Source organism: Pseudorasbora parva, chromosome 16 (assembly GCF_024679245.1).
Source record: "Pseudorasbora parva isolate DD20220531a chromosome 16, ASM2467924v1, whole genome shotgun sequence".
In the NCBI taxonomy this organism is placed as follows: Eukaryota; Metazoa; Chordata; class Actinopteri; order Cypriniformes; family Gobionidae; genus Pseudorasbora; species Pseudorasbora parva.
Genome location: NC_090187.1, coordinates 39,548,596 through 39,573,762, shown reverse-complemented (window position 1 = coordinate 39,573,762; position 25,167 = coordinate 39,548,596). Strand labels below are relative to the sequence as shown.

The 25,167-nt window shown below is 38.4% G+C and overlaps 1 protein-coding gene across 2 annotated transcripts in view; it reads right to left on the bottom strand.

The window, feature by feature from the left end:
* pik3c2a (phosphatidylinositol-4-phosphate 3-kinase, catalytic subunit type 2 alpha) overlaps window positions 1-22,915 on the bottom strand; it is a 42,216-nt gene extending 19,301 nt beyond the window's left edge. The window contains exons 1-9 of one of the 2 annotated variants that reach the window (XM_067418996.1): window positions 22,792-22,915; window positions 14,541-15,682; window positions 8,651-8,751; window positions 8,033-8,193; window positions 3,883-4,003; window positions 1,419-1,530; window positions 1,250-1,329; window positions 1,060-1,123; window positions 803-949 (exon numbers count right to left, since the gene is read on the bottom strand). In XM_067418996.1, the coding sequence (XP_067275097.1) occupies window positions 803-949; window positions 1,060-1,123; window positions 1,250-1,329; window positions 1,419-1,530; window positions 3,883-4,003; window positions 8,033-8,193; window positions 8,651-8,751; window positions 14,541-15,614 (1,860 nt within the window). In that variant the 5' untranslated portion in view covers window positions 15,615-15,682; window positions 22,792-22,915. Of the gene's footprint in view, window positions 1-802; window positions 950-1,059; window positions 1,124-1,249; window positions 1,330-1,418; window positions 1,531-3,882; window positions 4,004-8,032; window positions 8,194-8,650; window positions 8,752-14,540; window positions 15,683-22,705 lie in introns of both variants that reach the window. The other variant, XM_067418997.1, reaches the window with a different exon arrangement.
* Window positions 22,916-25,167: the final 2,252 nt, after the last annotated feature.

Sequence of the window (25,167 nt, the reverse complement as noted above, 5' to 3'; positions counted from 1 at the left end):
AAAATAAAATGAATACATAAATAAATACACACTAATAGTTTAATTAAACACAATTAGATGGAATATTTAGTGGACTTTAAAATGAATATCCAATTTTTCATACTTTATATTAGGGCTGGACAATACGACTTAAAATCAAAGTCTTATATTATTTCAATATAATGATACATCCGATGGTCTAAAAAATCACTTGAATGTTCAAACTGTCAAGCCTTAAAACATAATATTGACAAAGTTTAGTGAAGAAATAAGTGAAAGTGATCTGGCGTTGTCAGAGAAATGATGCGGCTCGGCTCTCTGCGTCACAGAAAACAGCTTGCAAGCACTGAGCGTGCAATGTTTTCCATAATTTTTTTTCTTGAATGGTCTGAAATCGCTTGAATGTTCAAACTGGCAAGTCTTTAAACACATACAATTGACAAAGTCAACATACAAAATTGACAAGCAAAAGTGATCTCGCTTTGGGGCTCGAGCGCTGTCTACTGACTTTTTGAGTTTGCCTCTATGTTGCTTCATCTGCTTGGTTCGCTGACTGGATGGGGCAATTCAAATGGGAAAAATATACATCAGTTAGAAGTTCTGAAATTGGGTTTACATTATTTTAGATAATCGTCCAGCCTTACTATATATTTTAATGTTCTAATGCCTAAATTTACAGTTATTATTTAGAGTGATTGTAGTATTTAGTGTCTTTTATTTTACTTTTCACAAATGAGTACAGGATTGTAAATATCCAGCCACTTATCTATTAGCTACAATTGTAATGTTGTACATCGCTCCTTTAAACTGAAGCTTCTCTAACCTCTGGAGAACGTGTTCTGGGAAGGTTGACAGAGCGTTTGAGCCTCTTGATGGCATCACTGATGGCTGGTGTCTCAACTTCATCCAGAGCACAGCACAGATTTTTAACTGACTGAACCACACTGTCCACTGTTTTATACTGGGTGCTCTAGTGAGGGAGAAATAGAGTGAGAGATCAAAAGCAAGAAACTGAAATAATTTGAAACACTTTATTTTCATACAGTGTTAGCTTGCTGTGTTTAAAAAGAAACAAGTTACCTCATTTTGAAGGCAGACATTGACTTGCTTATGATAGCCTTCTAGGTATTCAGCAAGAACTTTTCTACAGTAGAAAAAACATGCAAAGGAATGAAAGAAAATCAACAAGTACAATCAGGGACTTCAAAGGCCACCCATGGCTTTCCTGGCCTTTAGTAGGGGCAGCAGATAAGATGCAGCACATTCCTACCTTGTGACTGGCTCTTTAAACGGCCTCTCCACCAGGCCAAGGTATTTCTCCACGTCAATGGAGGAGATGTCATCTTCTGCCTGTTAGCATACATAGAGAAACTTGTGAAGATGGAAGTGCAATAAACAACTTGTTTCTTTATTTATCATAGCCTTTGTAAGCGTCTTACCGTTCGGGCCAGATCTCGTCTCATTGTGTTAAGAAAAAGGAGCTGTAGTTTAATCTCGGTTTCCCACTTCCTGCAGTTCTGCACATACTCATGACTGCCCAGACTGTGTTTACTAGAAGATAATATTAAAGATGCTTTAGACATGGGCCAGAGCCAAAAGTATCAATAACCAAAATAATCGATTAATAACAGCGTAATCTCAACTATGTATACACACATAATAAATGGACAACAAAGACATTTAAAAGCTTACAAATATAATTACACTTCAAATCATTGCTGTTGTTTTAAGCACCAAAACTGTTTTTCCCATTAGTTATGATGTTACTTGAGTCTCAAATGGTTAATTAAAATAACAAAATTTATAAAGAAACATGTTCATTGATTACGTTTTTTTCATAACTAAGAGACGTCATTAATTATAAGTGTGACTATACAAAACAAAACTTGACAAAAAATACAAGATTAATACGTAGTTAAAACATAAAAAATTCACAAAAAGTATTCACAGACTTTTCACATTGTGTTGTTACAGCCTTATTCCAAAATTGATTAAATTAATTATTTTCCTCAAAATTCTACAAACAATACCCATAATGACAAAGTGAAAGATGTTTGTTTGAAATCTTTGCAAATTTATTTTTTAAAATAAGAAAGGGAGAAAAAGAAAGAAAAAGAAAAATCACATGTACACAAGTCTTCACAGCCTTTGCTCAATACTTTGTTGAAGCACCTTTGACACAAACTACAGCCAAGTTTTTTTTGAGTATGATACTACAAGCTTGGCAAGTTTCTCCCATTCTTCTTTGCAGGACCTCTCAAGCTCCATCAGGTTGGATGGGGAGCGTCATTGCACAGTCATTTTCAGATCTCTACAGAGATGGTCAATCGGTTCAAGTCTGGGCTTTCACTGGGCCACTCAAGGAGATTGACAGAGTTGTCCTGTAGCCACACCTTTGTTATCTTGGCTTTGTGCTTAGGGTCATTGTCCTGTTGGAAGAGTTCCAGAGCAGGTTTGTCTCTTTATTGTCTCTGCTTGTCTCAAGGACGTCTCTGTACATTGCTGCATTCATCTTTCCCTTGATCCTGACTAGTCTCCCAGTTCCTGCCGCTGAAAAAAATTCCCACAGCATGATGCTGCCACCACCATGCTTCACTGTAGAGATGGTATTGGCCAGGTGATGAGCGGTGCCTTGTTTCCTGCAGACAAGACGCTTGCCATTCAGGCCAAAAAGTTCAATCTTTGTTTCATTAGACCAGAGAATTTTATTTTCTCATGGTCTGAGAGTTGTTCAGGTGCCTTTTGACAAATTTCAGGCTGTCTGTCATGTGCCTTTTACTGAGTGGCTTCTGCCTGGCCAGTCTTCTGTTCTTCTTGGTCACCTCTCTGACTAAGGCCCTTCTACCCCAATTGCTAAGTTTGGATGGGCGGAATAGGAAGAGTCCTGGTGGTTCCAAACTTCTTCCATTTACGGATGATGGAGGCCACTGTGCTTACTGCAACCTTCAATGCTGAACAAATGTTTCTGTACCCTTCCCCAGATTTGTGCCTCAATACAATCCTGTCTACAGACAATTCCTTGGACTTCACGGCTTGGTTTGTGCTCTGACATGCACTGTTAACTGTGGGGCCTTTTATAGACAGGTGTGTGCCTTTCCAAATAATCCAATCTATTGAATTTACCACAAATGGACTCCAATCAAGTTGTAGAAGCATCTTAAGGATGATCAGTGGAAACAAGATCCACCTAAGCTCAATTGAGTGTCATGATTTTTTTTTCTTTTTTTTTATTTGTAATACATTTGCAAAGATTTCAAACAAACTTCTTTCACGTTGTCATTATGGGGAATTGTTTATAGAATTTGTAGGAAAATAATTAATTTAATCCATTTTGGAATAAGGCTGTAACACAATCAAATGTGGAAAAGTGAAGTGCTGTGAATACTTTCTAGATGCACTGTATATAACATAATGGAAAGCAAAAATAAAGAATAAAACATTTTTGGAAGCAAGGTAATTTTTTTTATTTTTTATAATCACTCATATCAACTTGCCAAGGTCAAATAAGGACAAGACAGCCAGCATTGAACAAGAGAGGGAAACTATTAAATAACAAGAAACTAACTACCAGTAAAGGCTTTTAAAACTCTCCAATGAACCCAGAAATAAAATGGGACGCACACAGTAACCAGGGGAGGATGCCTGGTATTAAAGAGTCAATTATTCACAGAGCTTGGAAGGGATTTGTTTTTGCCCATTCCCTCTGTTCCTTATTAGGACAGACAAACCCTCCCTAGCACTTCTGGGTCAGCTCTTCCAATGGTGTGGGTAAAAAGAAAACATTTCTCTAGCACAATAAAAGCAAAATAGCCTCGTTTTCAAGGAATGTTGGCAGGGGACTTGTGTATGCAATATGATAGAATGCCAGTAAAAAAGAAAGAGAAACGATAAGGGAGGACTCACTTTTGTAGAACCTCCTCCTGTCCGCAGACCTTGAGAACGTAGCTGCTTATGTCCACCTGGTTCAGGTCATCATGGACCCAACACAAAGCCTGCATTATGAGCAGTTCTACTGGAGAACTCACTGAGGAAAGAAACGGTAAAAATGAAGGAGAAAGCCACACATGGACAGAGAAGTTGAAGAAATGGGTTTGTTCATGCAGTGTTTCCCAACCTTTATTTGCCACGGCACAGTTTTGAAAAGTAAAAAAAAAAATCCCATGGCACACACCACTTTATAAATATACAACAAAATTGCACAAACATGCATTGCTTCAACTGGCATATAAAAACTAGACATTATATAAAAAGTAGTGCTCACATTTAATGTGAAACTTGAGCTTAAGTCAGGTAGAAACATGGTATGATGTTGTTGGTGTTGATAAAACAACAAATTTGCGCAGGCCTATCGTCGCTGTCGGGCGGAAACCCGCTATCATTTTTTTTTATTTTGGAGCTGCTATTTTCAGTTTGCTTTCACTTCACGTTTCTTTCTTTTTAAATATATATATATAGCCATGGTCAGACACGTGCATGAGTCAAAACAGCCACATCTGAGGCAGTCAGTGCATCGCATTGCATTTTAATTACAGGACATAATGTAATGTAGGTAGCTAGCTATATAGGCGCTCAGTTTTCTTCTCGTTTGAAAATCATGATCACACAATACAAAAGATGAAGCTATGCACAAGATATTTAAAACACTACATTTACTTCAACATGACGACAAATACCAGACTAAGACTAACCTCCACTCTTCAAATACAAAAAAACCTTTAGCCTTTATGGACATAGTGTTTCTTGAGTAAAGAAAATGCTGTATTTACTCAAACATCAGACCTCTCAAACAAGAGTGCTTTATTTACCCTTGCATTGCAAACAAACAAGCAAAGATCTCAAATTTGTGCATGGCACATTACAAATAGAGGCGAGTGGAGTTATGAGGTTTGACTCACAGATTGAGGAGCCAATGGTTTAGACCAGGGGTCTCCAAACTCAGTCCTGGAGCGCCACTGTCCTGCAGAGATTAGCTCCAACCCCAAATAAACACACCTGAACCAGATAATCAGTGTCTCACAACTGATTGGATAAAATGGATATGTATGGATAAAATGTTCTTCAAAATATATTTTATGTTGCACAGAAGAAACTCATAAGGTTTGGTATAAATGAGAGTGAGGAAACTGTCCATTTAAAATACATTGAAAACCATCCTGCAGTTGTCGTCTTTCACAAAAATGTAAAATGACAGAGCCAATATAATGGATCCTTTTGCCAAGCTTGCACTGGTGTGGACTTCACAGCGGACTATTACTGTACAGTTTATGCAGTACAGTGTTAACTGTGGACAGCAAGGGCTGAGGGTGCCTTTTGGACCAGGACCCAAGAAATAAAGGTGAACCTCTTCAGGTTTATTTTTGGATGATAGAAATCCCTTTTAAGAGATTGGTGCGAAATGGTTTTGGTATGAGAAGTTTCACTAAATCAGAGCAAAAATCTGACACTCAACATATTGTTCATGGTCACCCCAGGCAGCAGCAATAACAGGCCCCACACCCCTACTTGGAATGATCCTCTCTTCATGATCAAGCCTAGGGCTGGATTACAGTAAGACAGCCTTTCCTGACCTGGTCTCTTTATGTCTGCCCTGTTTTTCCAAGCCTAAAGGTCTGACGGTCATGCCTAATTGGTGGTGGATTTGGGGTTGCTTTCAAGGGTTGTGGGATGCCAGTAAAATTTCTCCTCTGCCATCCTTTTTTCGTGGTACTACAGCAACACACATGGTGCTGGAATTTCAGGAGAGTGCGGTTGGCAGGAATGGTGGGAACTCTATGGCCATAAGGAAGCCATGGAAAAAAGCTGTGAGGCAGAAAGTAGAAAATCAGAATATATCCATATACTATCCAATTCTGAAGCAAATACTCCTGAATTTGTAAAACAAAACAAAAAGATTACAAAAAAAGACTATTCTACTTCAAAGATTTATCAAATGGTATGTATCTGCATTTGAAGAAGTGAGGGGAGGTGGTCTGATCCAGGGATCAGAAAACTGAGACACTTAATCTGAGTTTATCCTGCAAAAGCCTTCATATTCCACATATTCAAACACTAGTCACCTCCTCAGTTTCATTTGCCTTGCCTTATATGTCAAGTATGTCTGGAATTGCTAACTTTACTAACCTTACACACAGCTAAGCATTTTCCTCCACTTAAACAAACCATGGAAAACCTCAAAAACCTCTTTATCCTCTTTGAAGTTTCAGTTAGCCTTGACATGCAAAGAGATGGTATGCACATCATTTAGCTGTATGGGTTTCTCTGTATGGATTAGGAAAGTGAAACATGACCTCTTTTTGCCAACTGTTCAGAGAATGAAGGAATATTGTAACAATCTCTTGATCTAACACAACAAACTGGTTCAAAGGAAAAACAAGCAAGAACAGTGTGAACTTGAGGAGAATCTAGCTAGAACAGTATAAGCATCCGGTTAGTTATAACCATGCCCACTCCTCAAACATTAGCTGTCTGTGAGGCAACTTCAGGTTCCGATAGACGCTGTCCCCTTTTCCTTTTCTAAGACCACAGTCTATGCTGGATTTATCCAGGACAAAAAGAGCTATGGGGCTCAGGCAGTAACAACACAGAAAAATTCTTCAACACAAAAGGCCAGTCTTGATTTCCTGCCAGGAGTGAGGTGGCCAGAGACTCTGCATAAAAAGCGAGGCCCGGCAGTCTTCAGAACACAGGCGCTTCACAGGGAACTGAGCCAAGGCTAGTACAGCTCAATGAAAAGGACTTTCTGTGCTTGGATCACAGATAGGTAAGCCAGTAAAACCTTGGCTAGTGACATGCAAGCAGAAAAATTAAAAACACAGGAACCCTGGTTGAAGTATCAATCTGTTGAGCAGACGCACCATGACAGTTATGTGAATAGGGAATGTGTCGCAGCAGCCAAGAAATGCTCTCTGGCGCTTTGTCATGACTTCTTCATTTGTCAGCTTCCTTCATAGCAGACGTTTCAGAGCAGCTTACTATTGTCAAACAGTGACATGATTCATCAGAGTTTGCATTATTGGTTTAAATAAATTAAAATTATGTCATCATTCACATCATTTGCTAGTGTTATACTTTCCATGTCCGCGAGTGGGCGAGGGTCATCAGAGGCTCTTTAGACATTTTTTACGGACATTGTTTGTCACTAGGCTACAAAAGCACCAACTGCACATGCGCTGCAAAAAACAACATGGACTTCGAATTTGAAGAGAGGCTGTCCGACTCTACCCGCACCTCTACAAACCATTGTTAAAACAATATAAAGACAGCCAGATGTGCAATAATTCTTGGAGTGAAATTGGAAGTGTACGCTGATCTACTGTGCATGTGTGAAACACGTCGTCCGCTGAGTGTTCCCCAACATACACTTTCTGTAGTATAAATACAAGTAGTCCGCGTCCGTGCTGTCCGTGTACGCTTCCGACCTGGAGTATAACCAAGGCTTTATCATTCTCATGATGTTCCAAAAACCATGACTTGCTTTCTTCTGTGGATTTTGAATTTTAATTTTTGGGTAACCTATCACTTATATTACCTTAAAGCTACACTGTGTAACTTTTTTAGTTTATTTTCAGCTAAAAACACTTAGTTCTTTAAAAAATATATGTGCTCATTAATGTATATTTACTTCTTTCAAGTAATAAAGTATTCTCGTAAGTTTATAATATGCCACTGAAAATACATACGGGTGAGGGGTTCGAATGCCGGTCGCCATGTTGCCCCTCCATCTTGAAAGTACATTAGCCAAAGAGGGATATATCCATAAATTCAAGCTTCGTCTTTCGCGTTTTAACACTCAATGGCACCGTGTCGCATGTGAAGAGCGGATTGCATGTTAATCTTGGACTAAATCGCCACCGTAGGAGTTAAAACGAAATCAGAATTGAGAGGAACAGAAACTAATATTCACTGGATGGTCATATACCTTTACACCGCTAGATGGGGGAAAATATCACACAGTGTAGCTTTAACTGTTAGCATAAAAATTTTCATATAAAAGCAAGTCATCCTCTGTAAAAATCAAATGTTTTACTAAATTCCCAGTCAAAGAAACACTTACCATCACATGTGAAAGTTACAGGCTGTTGAGAATCAGAAATCTCAATGGATACTTTCACACTGCCCCCATTGTCTCCTCCTGCATCCCTCTGAGTGATCACAGGGCTGAGAACATAGCCAGGATTGGAAGACAGGTCGTTATGCGGGAACTTTGACCTCAGTCTGCAAAAAGGAAGGACAAAATTTGTGTAAATGAAGACCTAAAACAGGTAAATATGGTGTACCTCAAGACTCGGTCTTAGGTCCTTTACTAATCCTCTTGTATGTGCTCTCTTTGTGTGATATAATTATGAAACATGGCATTAGATTTCATTTTTACATGGGTAACATACAGCTGTAGGCTTCCTGCATTTCACTTAATTTCAGCTTTGTTTAGCTTGTTGAAAACAATGAGGTTGAGGCATTTCCCAAATTAGTCCCTCAAGGCAATATTAACCTTGCTTCCCCTATAGAATCTATAATTACAGTGATGATTCAGGTATCCTGGGACCATCTGATATCAGATTTATAACACATCTGTAGTAGCAGGACCTGTTTTTTTACTGAGGTTATCTCTTTCAACAGGCAAATCAACAAAAAATATGCCTTAAACAAAACAAAAACAAAAAAAACAACTCACTTTGAAATGTCTTCACAGAATGCTACGACTTCTAGATTCTGGGCTTCCTTTTGCTGTAAGACAGAGTACTTTGAGAGTACATTTGCACTTCCCTTACTGACCTGTAAAAAGACAGACATGATACCATGGTTATACTGATTTGCAGACATTTGCCCTAGTGACCTGTACATTCACTTCCACTGATGGTGCCCTTCACATAGGAGATCATTTGTTAAATGTGTTTTGTAAACAGTCTGTATTATGTACAGTGGTAGTGATGTATGGCATTAACATCCCAGTTCAAATGTGGAACAAGACAGTCTCTCTGTTTGGTGAGAAGATACTGAAAATGTGAAGAATGTCTGGAATGCTAAAAAAGACTTCCTTCGGGAAGGAAATAGGTCAAAATGGTACATCAACATGGAAGTACAACTAGGAATAAAAGGTACTTTCAGTTCAATAATGGCTCACATGCGAGGAATTTAAATTCTAGGACGATTTGTTTTCTGTTTTTTACATTCATTATGCATCCTATATAAATTCAAACATTGACATTTTGCTTAGCATCTAAGAAAATCTGATTCTCACACATTAATCGTAAGTAAAAGTAATAAAAAATCTAAAGTGTGTCAAATTGGACAAAAACAGAATGTCATGTGTTTTATTGCAGGCAAGACATACAGGAATCGGATGAGATGATGGTGTCTTTAGCTTTTTACTAGGCCACAGCTTTAGGCCTAACCTTAGAGAAAAACGAGAAGCCATGTGACACACATTCACAAATTATTCATCCGGTTTTGCTTAGAGCTACAGTTTTACAGTTCTGGCTGCCCTATATGCAATCTCTCCCAGTCTAAACTAACCTTTTCTTCAGGTTAAACGCTTATGAGGGAACTGCCAAGAAACATAAAAAAAAAACACTCAGGAATGAGAGGATGGAGGAAGTTGGCGTGCATGAGCTTAGTGTTTGGTTGGATTGAAGTGTAATTCCACCATCATCTAAGTTTTTGCATATTAGAATTACAGCAACTGCAACTTCCTCTCCATTATTGCTGCTAAGAATGGGGATATGGATTAACTGGAACTTTGCTCTCTAACAGACATGATTAAACTTCTACTAAATAAAAATGACTGTACTTCCGTCAGATGATTTAACATTCCCTGTTGACATGCAGAGTGCTTGATGGTAAACAGTGACTAAGAGATTTGTTTATAGATCTAATTATGCACAGTTACATTAAACAAACTTCATTTTTACATGTCAGATAAGCCGACAGTGAGGTTCACATGGATTGGATGCGATGGGATGTTCAGAGTCAGAACACATTTACAAATGTACAATACAAAACAAAAACCACATAGTTGCAATGTTAAATTCATTGTCCGAATACAAGATCTACTGAGTGGATGAAGACGCTAAGTGACTGGTGTAATACATTAGGGATGTCAAAGCATGATACAAGTCTATCTACAATAGTCTATCTGGTAACAACTCAATTCAGTGCCTGAGTGACGTCTGACCTACATGTGGCTGCTTCTAAATGCTCTGAGGCATATTTAGCACACATAATGCGTGTCAAACCGGTCAAAAGTATTGGATCTGTGCGTTAGGTCCTACAATATACTCTAACAGAAAAGCCAGTTTTAATGTATAATATCAGTATTATTTATTTACACTACGGTTTAAAAGATTGAGGTTAGTAAGATTTTTTTTGAAAAGGAAATCATGCTTTTATTTTGGATTACAATGAATAAAAGTGACTGCAAAAATGTATATTACAAAAGATTTTCTTTTCAAATAAATGCTGTTCTTTTGAACTTTCTATTCAACAAAGAGCCCTGAAAAAATGTATTAAAATATTAAGAAGCACATTTTTTATAAGATTGATCATAATATGAAATGTTTCATGATCACCAAATCAGCATATTATAATGCTCCTGAACCTGAAACCTTTACCACCACAGGAATAAATTGCAATTGAATATAATATAACTATAGAAAAACATATATAAAGTTATGCAAGTTATATATTTACAATATTACCGTTTTTACTGTAGTCTTGTTGACCATAAGAGACTTCTGTCAAAAACAATTAAAAAAAAATCTTACAGACCCCAAACTCATATATTATACCAAGTATAATACTTGGTGTATATATTTTATGTATAATATAAATATTAGATTTCTTTTTTGTATTCTTGTCCCTCCTTCATGCTATTTTTTATTTTAGTGTGTTAATATTTGTATTAATATTTAAATAAAGGAGTACATTAAATAGAATAATCATTTTGACTTTACATTTGCATTTTTTATGGACCAGTGAACCAGACCAACTCAATAACACAAACCTTTGACACCAGACTTAATTTGTTTACACCGCTAGATAATGCATATAGATTAATCGTAGTTTGCCTTTATGAATGCTGTAGCATAAAATATGCTAGACATCTCACTGTACTAATCCTAAACTAATCCCAAATACTTAACCATAGTTGATACTCAAAAAAGAAACTACTTTTGATTATGTGTTGTAACCCAAAGCAAAAGCATGAAGTATTGGCAACAGTGAATTTACACTTACAGCAAGCCTGGTAATACACACAACAACAAAAAAAGGTCTTTTGGGACATGTGTGCTGATAAGGACTGAAATATCCAGGGCCTGTGATAAGAGTATCTGGTGTTGTGCGCGGTGAAGCAGAGTAACTGTACACCAAAGCCAAAGCTCAGATTAGTTTCGGCGCTCTTTCACACACTCCAAAAGAGGGCTACCATGACAACCGGGAGCTGAGCGGCCCCGCTGCAGGCATGTCAGGGAAGAACCCATGGGGCAAAGACAGCTAGCTGAGGCTTGTCTGTGCTAATGAGACCAGCAGAAGTCCTCACTATACAAAGACAACAACCGATTTACTCCAGTATACTAGGCAGCATAGTGCGTAGTGAGCGTGAACTAGACTTGATGTGTGATTCAGAAATGTAATAATTAATTCCTAATACTTGAAATGAGGAAGTGCAAAGACCCAGTGACCGCTTCATTTTATCCTAAAGAAAAAGCCGATCCTGTTGCAGAAGTTATGGGCACAAATTCTTCAAGCTCTGTGGGAAATGTGTGACAACAGCCAATTGTCCTCAGAAACAAACATAAAGAAACGGGAAGTGGGATTTCTGGGGGGAAAGCGCACATTTACACACCCTCCCCATCAAAGACTCACTCAACGCACATTCCTCTCAGGAAGTCATTCTTTATTTTGGCAATCAGTGACAACATTTTTAAGGAAAGACTAACGATAAAGCAAATGAGATAGATAAAACGTAATCAAATGAAAGAGACCAAGCACCATTTGAACTTCCCTAGAGTTTGAGAAGAAACTAACCATGAGGAACAAGACCAAAACAAAAGAGGCAAATCGCACAGAGCTTAAAATGTTGCATTGACATTCACCACACTTGCATGGTGAAATAATTAGAAAACCATACGCAAACATTTTTAACTGCTACATCCTGTCACAACACAGAGCACTGCTGCTTTCTTACAGTCCCCCTTTAGTCAATCATTTTATCCCTTAAAAGTCATCTTTGATCAACAAAATGTTATATTTTGCCAGTGGTATGACAAAATGTTGAATTTTGTCCAGTGGTATGACTAACACTCTCTTACAATCAATATTAAGAAAACAATGGAGATGGTGTTTGACCCCAAATCCATTGACCATTCACCAATGGTCATCAATGATCAGAATATAGTCCAGGTTGACTCTTACAGATATTTGGGAATATTCATTGACAGTAAACTGACATGGAGTGTTCACATAGAAAGTATCTGTACTAGGGTCCAACAACGATTACATTTTCTTGGTAGGCTCAGGGTTTTTGGTGTTCAGCAGAAAGTGTTGCTTCTTTTTTACCATGCTGTAATTGAGAGCATTCTGAGATATGGCATCGCAGCTTGGTTTGGCAACCTCAGTGTACAGTTGAAAGCCCAGATTACACGGCTAACACTGAGAGCCATGAAAATCATGGGAGTTAAGCAGCATCCCACACTCCAGGCTGTTTATGATGAAACAGTTATCAGACAGGCCCAAAAAATTATATCAGACCCCACTCATATCCTTCATCCAAGAACTCCTTTGTACCCCTGTCTATCAAAGCCTTAAATAAGCATTAAGGTTACCTCTGAGATGTATTCTAAACTTTAGGTGTGTAGTTTAAAGGGAAGTGTGCAGTTGGTTGTTTGATTGTAGTCTGTATATGTATTGCAGGTATTGTGTGTTTATTGTATATTTTACTTTTATTTTATTGTTTTTATACAGCAGACAGTGTTTAGTAAGTGTCCAAGACAAATTTCTTTTGGAATAATAAAAGTAAATCAATCAATCAATCAAAATGACATAAAAAAATTAATTAAAAAAACTTCACGGATTAAAAAAAGCTTGAATGCATCTCTATGCGGATCCACGAATATACAAATTATTCCCGCCTCCACTCACGTACACCAGCGAAAGGATCCACTCGGTCAACGTACTGAACGGTAATTCATATGATTACCCTTTGGCTTAACTACGTTATCATAAAGTGTTTCCATTCGCACCCCCACAGTCAGACAGCTGCTTTCTAGCAATCAGTCTCCTTAGAAATGCTTTGAACAACTTAGAATGTCAGTGGAGAAAGGCATATAGTTCATCGTAATATACATAATTCACTCGCTATATTCACTCAGCGGCTCATGAGTCTTGACACAACACAGACCGACTGAATGACACTTTAAGCAGAACATCTCAAATGGAGAGAGAGAGAGAGAGAGAGAGAGAGAGAGAGAGAGAGAGAGGGAAAGAGAGTGAGAGAGAGCGAGAGAGAGAGAGAGAGAGAGAGAGAGAGAGAATATGGTTGCCAGATTGCACGTTTAGTTAATCACTGGATAGTATACGTGTTCTTTTCACAGAAAAGCTCAGATTGGGGGATTTAAATTACTGAAATCTGGCAACCGCAAGCACGAACGCTCGAACACTCTTCTTTAGACACTGTCGGTCTCTCTAAGGAACTTTCAATTTAATCAGAAATTGCTTACAACCTGGAACATGACATTTGTGTCAAGAGCTACCGATTTTGCTATTCTGCAGTCCCGATGTTTCGGCTGCACAGTTCTGCCTGACAATGAACATGTTCGGACATTTGCAAATGTTGGGAGTGTACGTATATATGATCCCAGCGATTCCGTCACTGGTGGCGTTATGTTGAGAATCACTTATTTTTCATGCACAAGCTTTACATAAGAAGTAGAGGCAATGGTGTTTGAGACTCACAGTATGTGATGTCCATGTACTGAACTCTTATTATTTCACTATGGCAAGGTTAATTCAGTGTTTCATTCTAGGGCACCTTTAAAACATATTAAAAACTCCACATAGGCATGCAAACAACATTAAAAACTAGATTTTTACCACAGGGGTACTTTAAGAACTAGTATCCATGCTGAGAGAGACACTTAAGTAAAAAATACTCTGTTGTCGACTTGGGGTGGATCACAATGGCCAAATCATCTGACTTGTCAATTAGTATGTTTTGCTTTGTTTTGATATTTTTAGCAATTGAATTAGCACGATGTGCTTCAGCTGCTTAACTGATAAAACCCTCAAAAATTGTTGTGCCTTTACATATATCCCTTTTTAAGCGTGACGGCTACAGCGATAGGGGCAGTTCACACAGAACAGGTTTTTACATTCCACTGTATTTATTTTCCATTGCTTTGCTACATAGTTGAGTTAATACATATATGTATATTAGACACAACTGGTTTGAATTTGAGGATACCTGGCTAGGATCATTTCTACTTCCTCCTGCAGACCCAGTGCAGGTTCTCTTAACTCTGCAGAAGAGGATGTGGTAATAAGGATGTGCCAGCATGTTCTCTTACCTGTTTGCCTAGGCTGTGATCCGTTGAGGTTGCTGGTATATTGACGGATTGGCTTCTTGTTACGGCAGCCCCTGTTGATGCTCTTCTCGGTTGATTTGCCAAAGTCGCCTTGCTATTCCCCTGGGTCGAGGGACTGCTATTATCCACAACTTCAGGCTCATCCTGAAGAACTGCATCCCATGGGTCTTTAGCATTTCCAGACTTCTCTATGAAAGGACCACTTTCCTCCACCTCCACTTCCACCTCCTTGTGCTTGTTGAGCGGGTCCAGGTCCAGCCACTCAAACTGGCTGATGTTGGGAGGTTCTGAGGGCTGAGGCATTGGCTCCAAGGACTTGGTGCTTCCCGATTCCGTTTCCATGCTGGAGGACCTGCCGTTCTTCAAGTATTCCGAAGTGCTGGCAATTTTGTCGAACAGCTTGGCCATCTCTGGGGTAACGGCAGGCTGCGAGTAGGCCAGAGCAGCAGGTGGCTGTATGTGTGTAAATGAGAGGAAGGGGGTCGTTTGTGCAGGCAGACTAATAAAGGGAGACATAGCTGGACCAAAGCCATTCTGAAAAGAGCACGGATGCTTCAGGAAAGGAGCAGAGGGGAAAATGGGAGTCTGTGCATGTGTTGGCGTAGGTGTCCAGTGAAATGAAGAAGGGCTGAACGCATGTCCTCCAGGATATGAAGCACTGAGATTGCAACCTAGCAAAGAGGAAGGTCTTGTTATTTTATTTGCGCCAAAACTGTCATCCAGAAGCAGCTTTTCCAGCTCCTCCTTGGTCAGCTTGTCCAAATCAATGTCCTCAAATTTGTCTTTTTGTTCTTTCTTCTGCGTTTCTGATTCACAGAACACAATGAGGTCTTTCTCTTGTCGGCTAGTGGATGTTTGCGCCGTTGGTTTGGGAAGGAGATTAACAGAAGACGCTGTGACTGAGAGTGTGTGCCCTTTCTCACGCTTAATTTTATCCAAGGCCTCTACCTCCATGCGTAAAGCCTCCTCCTTTCCCACAATCCCTTTGGGCCGGACCACCCCCGGAGAGGCTGGCCTCTCAAACTTAAACCCATTGCCACTGGATAAGTGGGCCATGGTGTCAGCTTCGCCTTGCTCTGTACATGGGGAGACCACTGGGTTCAGACGGGAACTTTAATGGGTGCCTACGGGAGGAAATTGAGAGAATATTACATTTCAATGTCGGGTACATCAATGCTTTCAAAACATGTATTGCATGTTCAGTGCACTAGCAGTGCTATTTTTAAAGGCAGTGTCAATATACTAAGTTGCTCTAGGTCATTTTTAACAATCAAATATTCTGTTCACAATGGTGGTTACAATTATGAGCTTCTATCACTCACAGTAACAGAGCTAATCCATTATGCACAAACACCAGACAGACATTTTGTCCAGAATCAAACAAATGAATTCCTTTTTTTTTTTTTAAATGTTTGGTATGTGAGCCCTAGTAAAACATGAAACGATGGATGAATGCAACCCTGCGCCTTACACCAGGAAAAAGGGAATTGATTCAGCAGCAACTGAGGTTTGAAAGAAGATGCACAAGGCTGTTACATATGAAAGGACCACAGGGCTCTAAAGTGTGATCATTTCTCAGTCGCATTTGCAACTGTGAAAAAATATTTCCCCCAGACCCCATCAGGACCGGTTCTATGGGGATGCTATAGGGTGCACCCTCAGCTGTCTATATATCAATATAATTGCAAATTAGCGAAACAGATTTGGCAAACAATTCAGTGCATATTTGTGTTTGCATTCTGAAGAGCATCAAAGGATTTACAATAGAGGTACTCCCTAATAGTAAACGTTAGTTAACGAGAAGAGGTGTAGTCGACCAAGATTTTATTAGTCGGTTAGTCGCTGAAAAAAAAAAAACTTCACAGGATGTTGCTAAGTCACGCAATCAGTGAGGGACATGAACATTCGCGGTGGATCCTTGTGAAAATGACAGTATGTCGTAGGGGTTGAATGACTTCCAATTTTTTTTAAAGTCGACATTTACATCAACAGCTGAGACGCGAACACGGATTTTCTTGTGCACAGGACTTATGACACAGCGCCGCCCATAAGGTTATTGGTCCTACATAACAGCTTCAGTAGCTGTTCTTTTGTCTTATGGTCATTATATTTCTCACAGATTTCTGCTCATTCTGAATAAGATACAGATAAGTAGCACAATAAATATTACATGTATTTGCATTAGTGAGTGATTGCGTGTGAATTAATTCTACCTGACAGCATCTTTACTAATAGGGAAGCTGTGAGTTTTAGTTATCAAGAAATATATGCAATAGCTTTTCAGTTTCCAAGCTATTTCATTGATGAATCACAGAACAGTGTTGATAATACATTTCTGCGCTACATTTATCTGTAATTTTTAACTGTTGAAAACAGACCCTGCGTGTCAGGAAATTGTTTATCCTGTTGTGATCTCTATAGGTCAGCGACTAATCGACTTCAAGCTCAAACAGTCACGATAGAGCATTAAGGTCAATTATTCGACTAGTCGGTGCAACCCCTATATGTCGGACAGGAATCCAAAACGTTCCCCTATCATCCACTGACCTCAAGTATGGCTTATTTGAAATATTCAAGAAGCAACTTTACGTGGCTGCACTCGAACATTAACTTAGATAAAGATGTGCTATTATTAGATGCATATTCAAGTGTTTGTGCAGCGTGTGGAAGCTGAAGTACAGTATAGCGCGCTTACTGCATGATATGGAGGCGCCGGTGCGATCACTTGCAACTTAAAATACCCTGTCAATTTGGGTCATACAGATAAGAGTAATACATCAAACTGTAAAGCGTCTACTTTTAGTGTGTATACTCACAATAAAAACATAACGCTGTGAAAACAAACAGGATGTGCTTTCTGCGGTCATGGTAACCCTGAGCTACAGCGCGTCAGCATATACTTGCCTCACAGACACGAGAAATATCTATAGAAAGCTTGAAATGTCTTTACTCTTTTAAACTAACCAATTAGAATCGAAAATCAATTCTGCTACTTTCTGCTTACTGTAATCGATATGAAAGGTGCATTTCTCTCTATAGGCGTATCTACTATACTGCGGGGATGGCGAGTCAGCATCGTCAACTTCATCTTTGCAGCTGACACAGACACAAAAACACAAACAACAAAATGTCTCCTTGCTATTTTTTCTGTCACATTCATAATCATTATTTTTGCCAGTGCTTTGCGGCAAAGTTTATGCATGCGTTTGAGCACGGCATAGGCAATATCTTTCCACCCATCTGTATATTTTTAATTTAATTAATTAAAACGTGCGATTAGTCCACTAATGCCTTAAATGAACAACTACAAGCCAACTAATGTTTTGCAGCGTTAAGCAATTCAGCCAATCACACACATTCATTCTTTTTTTTAAATTATTGAATGCCATTCATCAAGACACTTGATTCGTTCATGAACCAATCAGTCATTTTGAACGAATCGACTTAATAAATAATTCAGTAACATGCCACCACCTACTGTACGTTTCCATTTAAAACTATCATTTCAGTCATTTTAATAATTTAAATATGTCTAAACTTTGTTTTTAAACACTAATCTCATAACATCATATGAATTTAAATGCATCCATGCCAAAAGCCTCATTAAAAACTGAACAATATACCTAAATGCCAGTTGTGTACTTCTGTAGCACCTCTGCAGTGCAAAGATGCATTTTGTTGATCTGGATTTCATTTCAATGGTAACTTATTCTGCCTGATTGATGTCTTATTCTAATTATTTTCTATTTATTGTCCTTATTTAAGAATTTGGCATAAAAGATGACACATTCATTTAGTTTAGGAAAAAAAATGACATCACAATTATCACCCTGTAATGGGAAAGTTAATGTGGTCAAAAGGAGCTCCTACATTTTTGACTGCACTCCTAAAAAGAAAGCGTAGAGCCCTGGACCATAGAAAATGTGTCATTTTGATTCAACAACCTCATGTTTTGGATTTCTGACAAAAGGATCCTGAATACTTCGGATATGACAAATGTAAAAAATGTCAGCAGGAAAATACAGTTCATGTGAGTGGCCATTGAGGACCTCACATGAACTCCGGATTTAATGGGTGAATGGCAGGCAGTTACAAGCACATACCAGACATTTCCCTGTGCCTTACAGGCCTGAGACATGCCAGCTTGCAATTGAAACATAACCAATTAGGTACAAACTCAAGACAGAACTGGGTTTCAGCTCCTCATTCACGACTTCACTGATAAAACCCACAAAAATAGAGCAGGACTGATTTATGTTATTAAAGTGTGTGGAATGGAATAATAAACCCAGATATACATCTCTAACATGTAAAGGCAACAAAGATTTTGTCATTTAGGAGTATTATGCGCAATGAAAGGCAGAGTTTAGTTGATTATGGTTGCTAAAGAACTTAATGCTTTAATAAAAGAATTGAACTGATATGCAGTCGCAAAACATTTTTAAAAAAATACTGAAAATGAATCACTTCTGCTAAGCAAAAAAAAATTCCAATCCATTGCGCTACAATTCCATTGTTTGACCACTGTGCACGCGTCTCGTGCATGCAGCTAAAAATGCTGTGCTCAAGTTAAAAGTTAAAATAAAAAAGGACCTGCATCTGATGTACTGATGTAAAGCCCACGGATGTAATGAGGTCACAGGCATGCGTTTAAAGAGAGTTTTGGAGCAGCTTCGAACATGGCTTAGCCAATCACAGTCAAGAACTGGACTGGAACAATCCGTTGTTCACAGAAGAGACCAAGCATGTCTTATCAGTAAGACATGCAATTATGCAAAATGATGATGCTCAAATATTTAATAATCTGCATTATTAAATCATTAAGAACTCTTAGCTCAAATCCAATGACACTTTGTACTTTGTAAAAAACAACAACTATATTAAACCTTTTTAGTGCTGATAAATCCTTGACAACCAAATAGCAATTTGTTGTTCTTGAAGATTGAAGATTTTCTAGTTCCAAAAATAATATTTAGGATCACTATAACAGGTCAAATGAGGGCCTGGTTTAGATTAGGCCTAAGTTCAATTAGAGCCCTATTGAGACGGGATATGTTTAACATGGAGAGGTGGTGTAAAGTAATTATTACCAGAGCTTCTCCGTGATTTTAGTCTATAATCATTATGGACAATGTCAGTAAAGATTACAGTGACTTTTACCTTCTGGGAAAAGGTCTGGAAAAATTACCTCAGCCTAATACTAATCCTGTGCAAATAGACCCACTGTAAATACGTATGTAAATATTCCATCATTTCCTGTTTGAAAGTAGTTTTCTGCGTTTTTTCTAATATGGAGACGCTTGAAAAAGCATTCAGTTGCGTTCTAGGCGGTGGGACAAGTCTGTGGCAAACCTCAAGTGTTTTTGGCTTACCATTCAGATTATTTTTAAAAAGTTGAAAGCACAGAGTTTTTAGCTTTCTAGGTGTCTATTACCAACAGAATCCGATCCAATTATCCAAATGTTATTCATTTAATAAATCGTTTGACCGGACCTGTCTGTTCGATATAGATTGTGTGTGTTAGCGCACATGCTATCAGGAAGCAACTTAAAGGTCCCGTTGTTCGCGATTCCATCTTTTAAACTTTAGTTAGTGTGTAATGTTGCTGTTGGAGCATAAATAATACCTGTTAAATTATAAAGCTCAAAGTTCAATGCCAAGTGAGATATTTTATTTAACAGAAGTTCCCTTTAAAAGCCTACAGCGAACGGCCGGTTTGGACTACACCCCTGCAGTTCCTTCAGGAGTGACGTCTCTAGATCCGTTTGTTGACTAACCCTCCGCCCACAAGAACACGCAAAATAGGGGGCATGGTCTTGTTGCTCTCCCACGTGGAGAAGAGCGAGTATTCAGCGCTTGCATCTCTCCGTTATGGTAAGAGGCGGGACCTTTCCGGGCAAAGTGCGCTAAGCTGCTGTCCAATCACAACACGGGAAGCGCTGGCCCAATCAGAACTCGTTAGGTGTTTCTGAAGGAGGGACTTCATAGAACAAGGAAATCATCAGGCCGTTTTTAGGACAGAGGAAACAGCGCCGTACAGATAAGTAAATTGTGTGAAAAATACTGTGTTTTTTTACACGCGAAACATGAACTCATGTTATATTGCACACTGTAAACATAATCAAAGCTTCGAAAACACGCGAAGAACGGGACCTTTAATACGCACATGACGACAGGGAGGTGACGGTGGTCCAAACATCGAGTTACCCCAACCACTTCTGATAGTTTTACTGAGATTTCTTATCCCGTGTAAATTGGCCATTAATATTACTTACGTCCTGTGATAAAATGACATTACTTCATCTACCCTTGTAAAACTAATCCCGTCCAAATAGGGCTTAGGACATTTTAGTAGCTGTAGAAAAAGCACATTAATGGTGTGCATCTTGAGACAAAACAATGGATGGCAATGACATATTTAAATGAAGTTACTTTCAGTTAAGACAGCTCAAAAACTAATTTTAGTCTGAGACTAGGCTTAAGCCTTGTCTTTGAAATAAAGCACCAATGGTGTCCAATGTCCTCTTTTTCGTGTCAGAAAGAAAGGCAGGTGGCATACTCTGCACTCTCAGTTTTATCGAATTGTCAGCCAACAGCTTGTGGGAGCAGTGGGTGCATGCCTGACTGCACTGCGTTAACATCAACAAATATCACTTATTTATGCATTTGAAACCCCAGATTCAAAGCCTTGCTTTCAAAGGCGTTGGCAAATCATAATGGAAGTCAGCAAAGGATGTTTTTGTACTTAACAATACAATTATTTATCAAGCTTCAATGCAGCTGTTCAAAGTACAAAAATGAATAACTAGATAATGCAAATGGCTTTTAAATGCGTCAGTTTATGAACATCGGCTCACATTCAAGACTTTTAGGCTCAAAGCATGACTCCACAATACAGAGTTTGGTTTCAGATGCTTTTCGAAGCACTTGCAAAACAAGTCAAGAGAAGACAGATAGTTCCCAAGACAGTGAGAAAGTTCAGAAGGGTACATGAATGATAGATGACACGTTACAGCACCCATAAATGTGTGAAACCTCTCATTACATTTGTCCTGTTTACAGTAAACACAATACAGTCGGTTTACGTGACAGACAACAATAGCACGACTGAATAAAAAGAGAAATAGTTGCATATTCAGCTAACATAGCCAAGGCACATGATTCATGCATAAAACTACAATGACGCAACACTTTTTACATGCCACCATTTCAGTTTAAGTTTTAAAAAGGCCATACGTGCTGAATCCACACATTTATACAAGCCTATTTCAGTAATGCATGGCAAAAGGCACAAAAAAGGCACAAAAAACAAGACAAAACCTGCTTCTCCAGTTAGTTATCTCAACAATACTCACTCAAAGCGGCATACAAAAGAGCATTTACTTCTATTGGAACCATTACAATATTTAAATCATTACAAACTGTGCTATTTCAGCTTGTTTGAAATGAGAAAAAACACTGGAATATGCAAGTAAATATGCATTACATTTCCTTGCATAAACTGGTCAGCAAGATTTCAACTTTAAAAACAGATGAGGAAATAAGTTTCAAAATATTAGTTATTATATTAGAATTATTGTTAAATTGTTAAAGTGTTATAGCTTCACCCAGCGTTGCAAAAACTGTTAGTGATGGTGCAGCAGATTGAGCTTCATCACTAACTTTCATGAACCTGTTCTGTTTCTTATTACGTATATTAGATGAAATGTTGCTCAATTTAAGTGATTCAAATAGAAGTGATCCAAATAGAAATATTATCTAAGTGATCAAATTATAAATACAGTTTGAAAGACATTTCAGAAACTAAACAAAAGTTGATAAAGGATGCAAAGTATGCGACAAAAACCGGCACCTTAGCACAACAACAGTCTCTAGATTGCCAGTAAATACAGATTAATATTTCTAATCAAATATAGTTGTCAGCACAGTAAATAACGTGCCACGAACAGCTCGATATTGTCAAACATCTCAAAAGACTATGTCTAAACACTTAAACAATATATCTCGTGTAGAAAGTAGTTTCAGAAACTTTACGCAATGTCTGTGCAAATGTTTCGGAATTTCGGCGCACTCAACGCGCCAACAAAAGTGAAAACACAAGCAGAAGAAAAACAAACAACACAAATACTCAGACAAACAGAACACACCGTACTTCCGGCAGGCAGAAGAACTGAGCTGACGGCTAAACTTAACGGCATAGCAAGATTTTGTGTGAATAAATGACGATTCCCACCTTCAGACTTTCGGATCTTTGACGCTGGACATTTTCCTCCAGCTGGAAAATTTGCTCGTGTAGTCGTAGACACAAACGTCAGTTCCTGCTGGAGATCGCAGAGTAAATGTCGCGGGGAAACAGCGACACCTGCAGGTCAGAAAACACATCGCTTGCTTCTTTTGTAGGGTACTTGGATTGCAAACTAAAATAGTGCATCGATGCCACCTGCTGTTAATGTCTTATGTATTTATATTACATTACATGTATTTTCACACAAAAAAAACCGGGGTGTCGGTTTGAATAAATGTCTGCCTTGCTTCTGTATCCCAACAATCCCGCCATTTTAAGTATTTGTTTGTTTGTTGATAGTCCATGTAAAATAATGTCTTTCAAATGCTGCAACATTTGCATATCAACTTTGTTTATTTCCATAACTTGCTTGACCATGGAATTGATCAAGATAAAGGATATTACTACTGTTCATTTTACGTTTTAATCTGAAAGTTTCACATTTATAAAATTAAATGGTCTGACCCCCAAACTCATTTTTCCTACTTTATAAATTATTTTAAAAAATTATGTAAAAATATGATATAATTTCTATTATGATTATTGTATTGTACTAAGGGGTTTGTTTATTATGGTTTCTTACATTTTTGAAGGTAGGCTAATACCGAATAGGCTATAGTAGCCAACCACAAATGTACCTCTCCATTATCTTGATGTAATACAGTTTTTTTTTTTTTTTTTTTTTTTTTTTGCATTTTACATTTAAATTTTGATTTGTTCATATAGTTGGTTTTAATATAAATGAATTAAATGTTTAATAAACTTGAGGTAAGAGGCTACAAAAGAGACTCGTATCAAAGTCCATGTTAAGGCATTTTAAAGGCCCACTGAAGTGCCTTAAAATGCACATCATTATTCAATGTGTTGTATTTCCCCTGAAAGAGGAAGACAAATAGAACAGCCAATAGTGTTAATGTTATATCACAGCTCAGCCAGCCATTGAGCTAAAGACAAGTTAAGACAAGTCATTTCACTCGGCGGCCATCTTTGAACCGCCTCTTGGGGCATGCAAGTGCAGCTCTTGTTCTGAATAGGGATTCTTATCAAATTCTCCAAAACTGTTCACCAAGCTTATGATTCAGTTTCATATTTGAAATCATCAATTAAATCTGACAACAGCTGTCTCATAAAAAAAATTAAAAATGAATTTTTCAGCCTGGACAAAGCTAATGTGCTAAATCGCTTCTCGGAACAAACACTGCCTGTTTCTATAGCAACCGGAGCTTCTAATGGCAGCTGCAGTGACACGATGACTTTACTAATCAACGATTGACTCTTTAATTTGGAATTTACCATATTGGGCGTTGCACTTTTTCCCATTCATAAGTAATCTGAGTGCTCTGTCTCTTCCTGAATATAAAGTCTTTGGTTGAGCTCAATAAGGCCCCGATCAGACAGAACGAGTTTTTGCAGTGAGAGGCTCCTTTTTTAAAACAGTTTTCTGTTAGCAGTGGGTGTTATGCTTGCTGTTTTAACCGCCTGCTGAGCCTCATGTTTCTGAGGGAGCGCTCTGAGCACATGAAGCTCATCAACTCTGAGCAGAAAAGCGCCTGACGTCATTGCGTTTTTCCCCCCATTGTCCAATCGAATGAATGGAGAGGCGGGCCTTCCGTTGTGGTGATGGATATCTTAATTAGACTGACAGCACAGCTGATTTGAGGGTTGTCTAGAAACATTTTAAAAAATGCAGTGCACTGCTATTTTCTAAATTAAAAAATGTCAACCAAAAAGGTAGTATGGTGCGCCTCGTGTTTTCAAACCTGAAAAACGCGTTTTGTCTGATCGGGGCCTAAAGCGGTAGTTTCCTCCTAATCTCTAACTGTTTCTCCTGCTAATCTCCTCCTATATCACTAAAAATAAAATACAGCATTCTGCGTAGAATTCAGTGTAGACCTTGAATGGGTCTGATACGTTTTGGTCTCTGGACCGGAGCAGACTTATACGCTGTGGCGGTTAGCCTGAAACCAGACTTCATTCGCCCCAATGGAAAGCATATCTGAATGAATCATTCCCTATGCCCTATATAGTGCACTGTGCCATTTACCATATAGGAAATAGTAAAAGTGTGAAGAGCAGTTTTAGTGTCTATTTATAATTTAGGAGGCAGGAATAATTCAGGAGCATTTGATTGGACAGAAAGTCTGGTGAGATGAAGTGATGTAATCAAAATCATTGATCCATATTGAATGAAGGGAGAGACTGTATGTTTTGAAAGCAATTTCTTTTAAATTGTGCCATTGTTTTGGAGCATACTAGCTTATACCTTATGGCAAACATTTTCATTCTAAAAGCCAAAAAACGTAATATATTTTTATTTCATGGGGA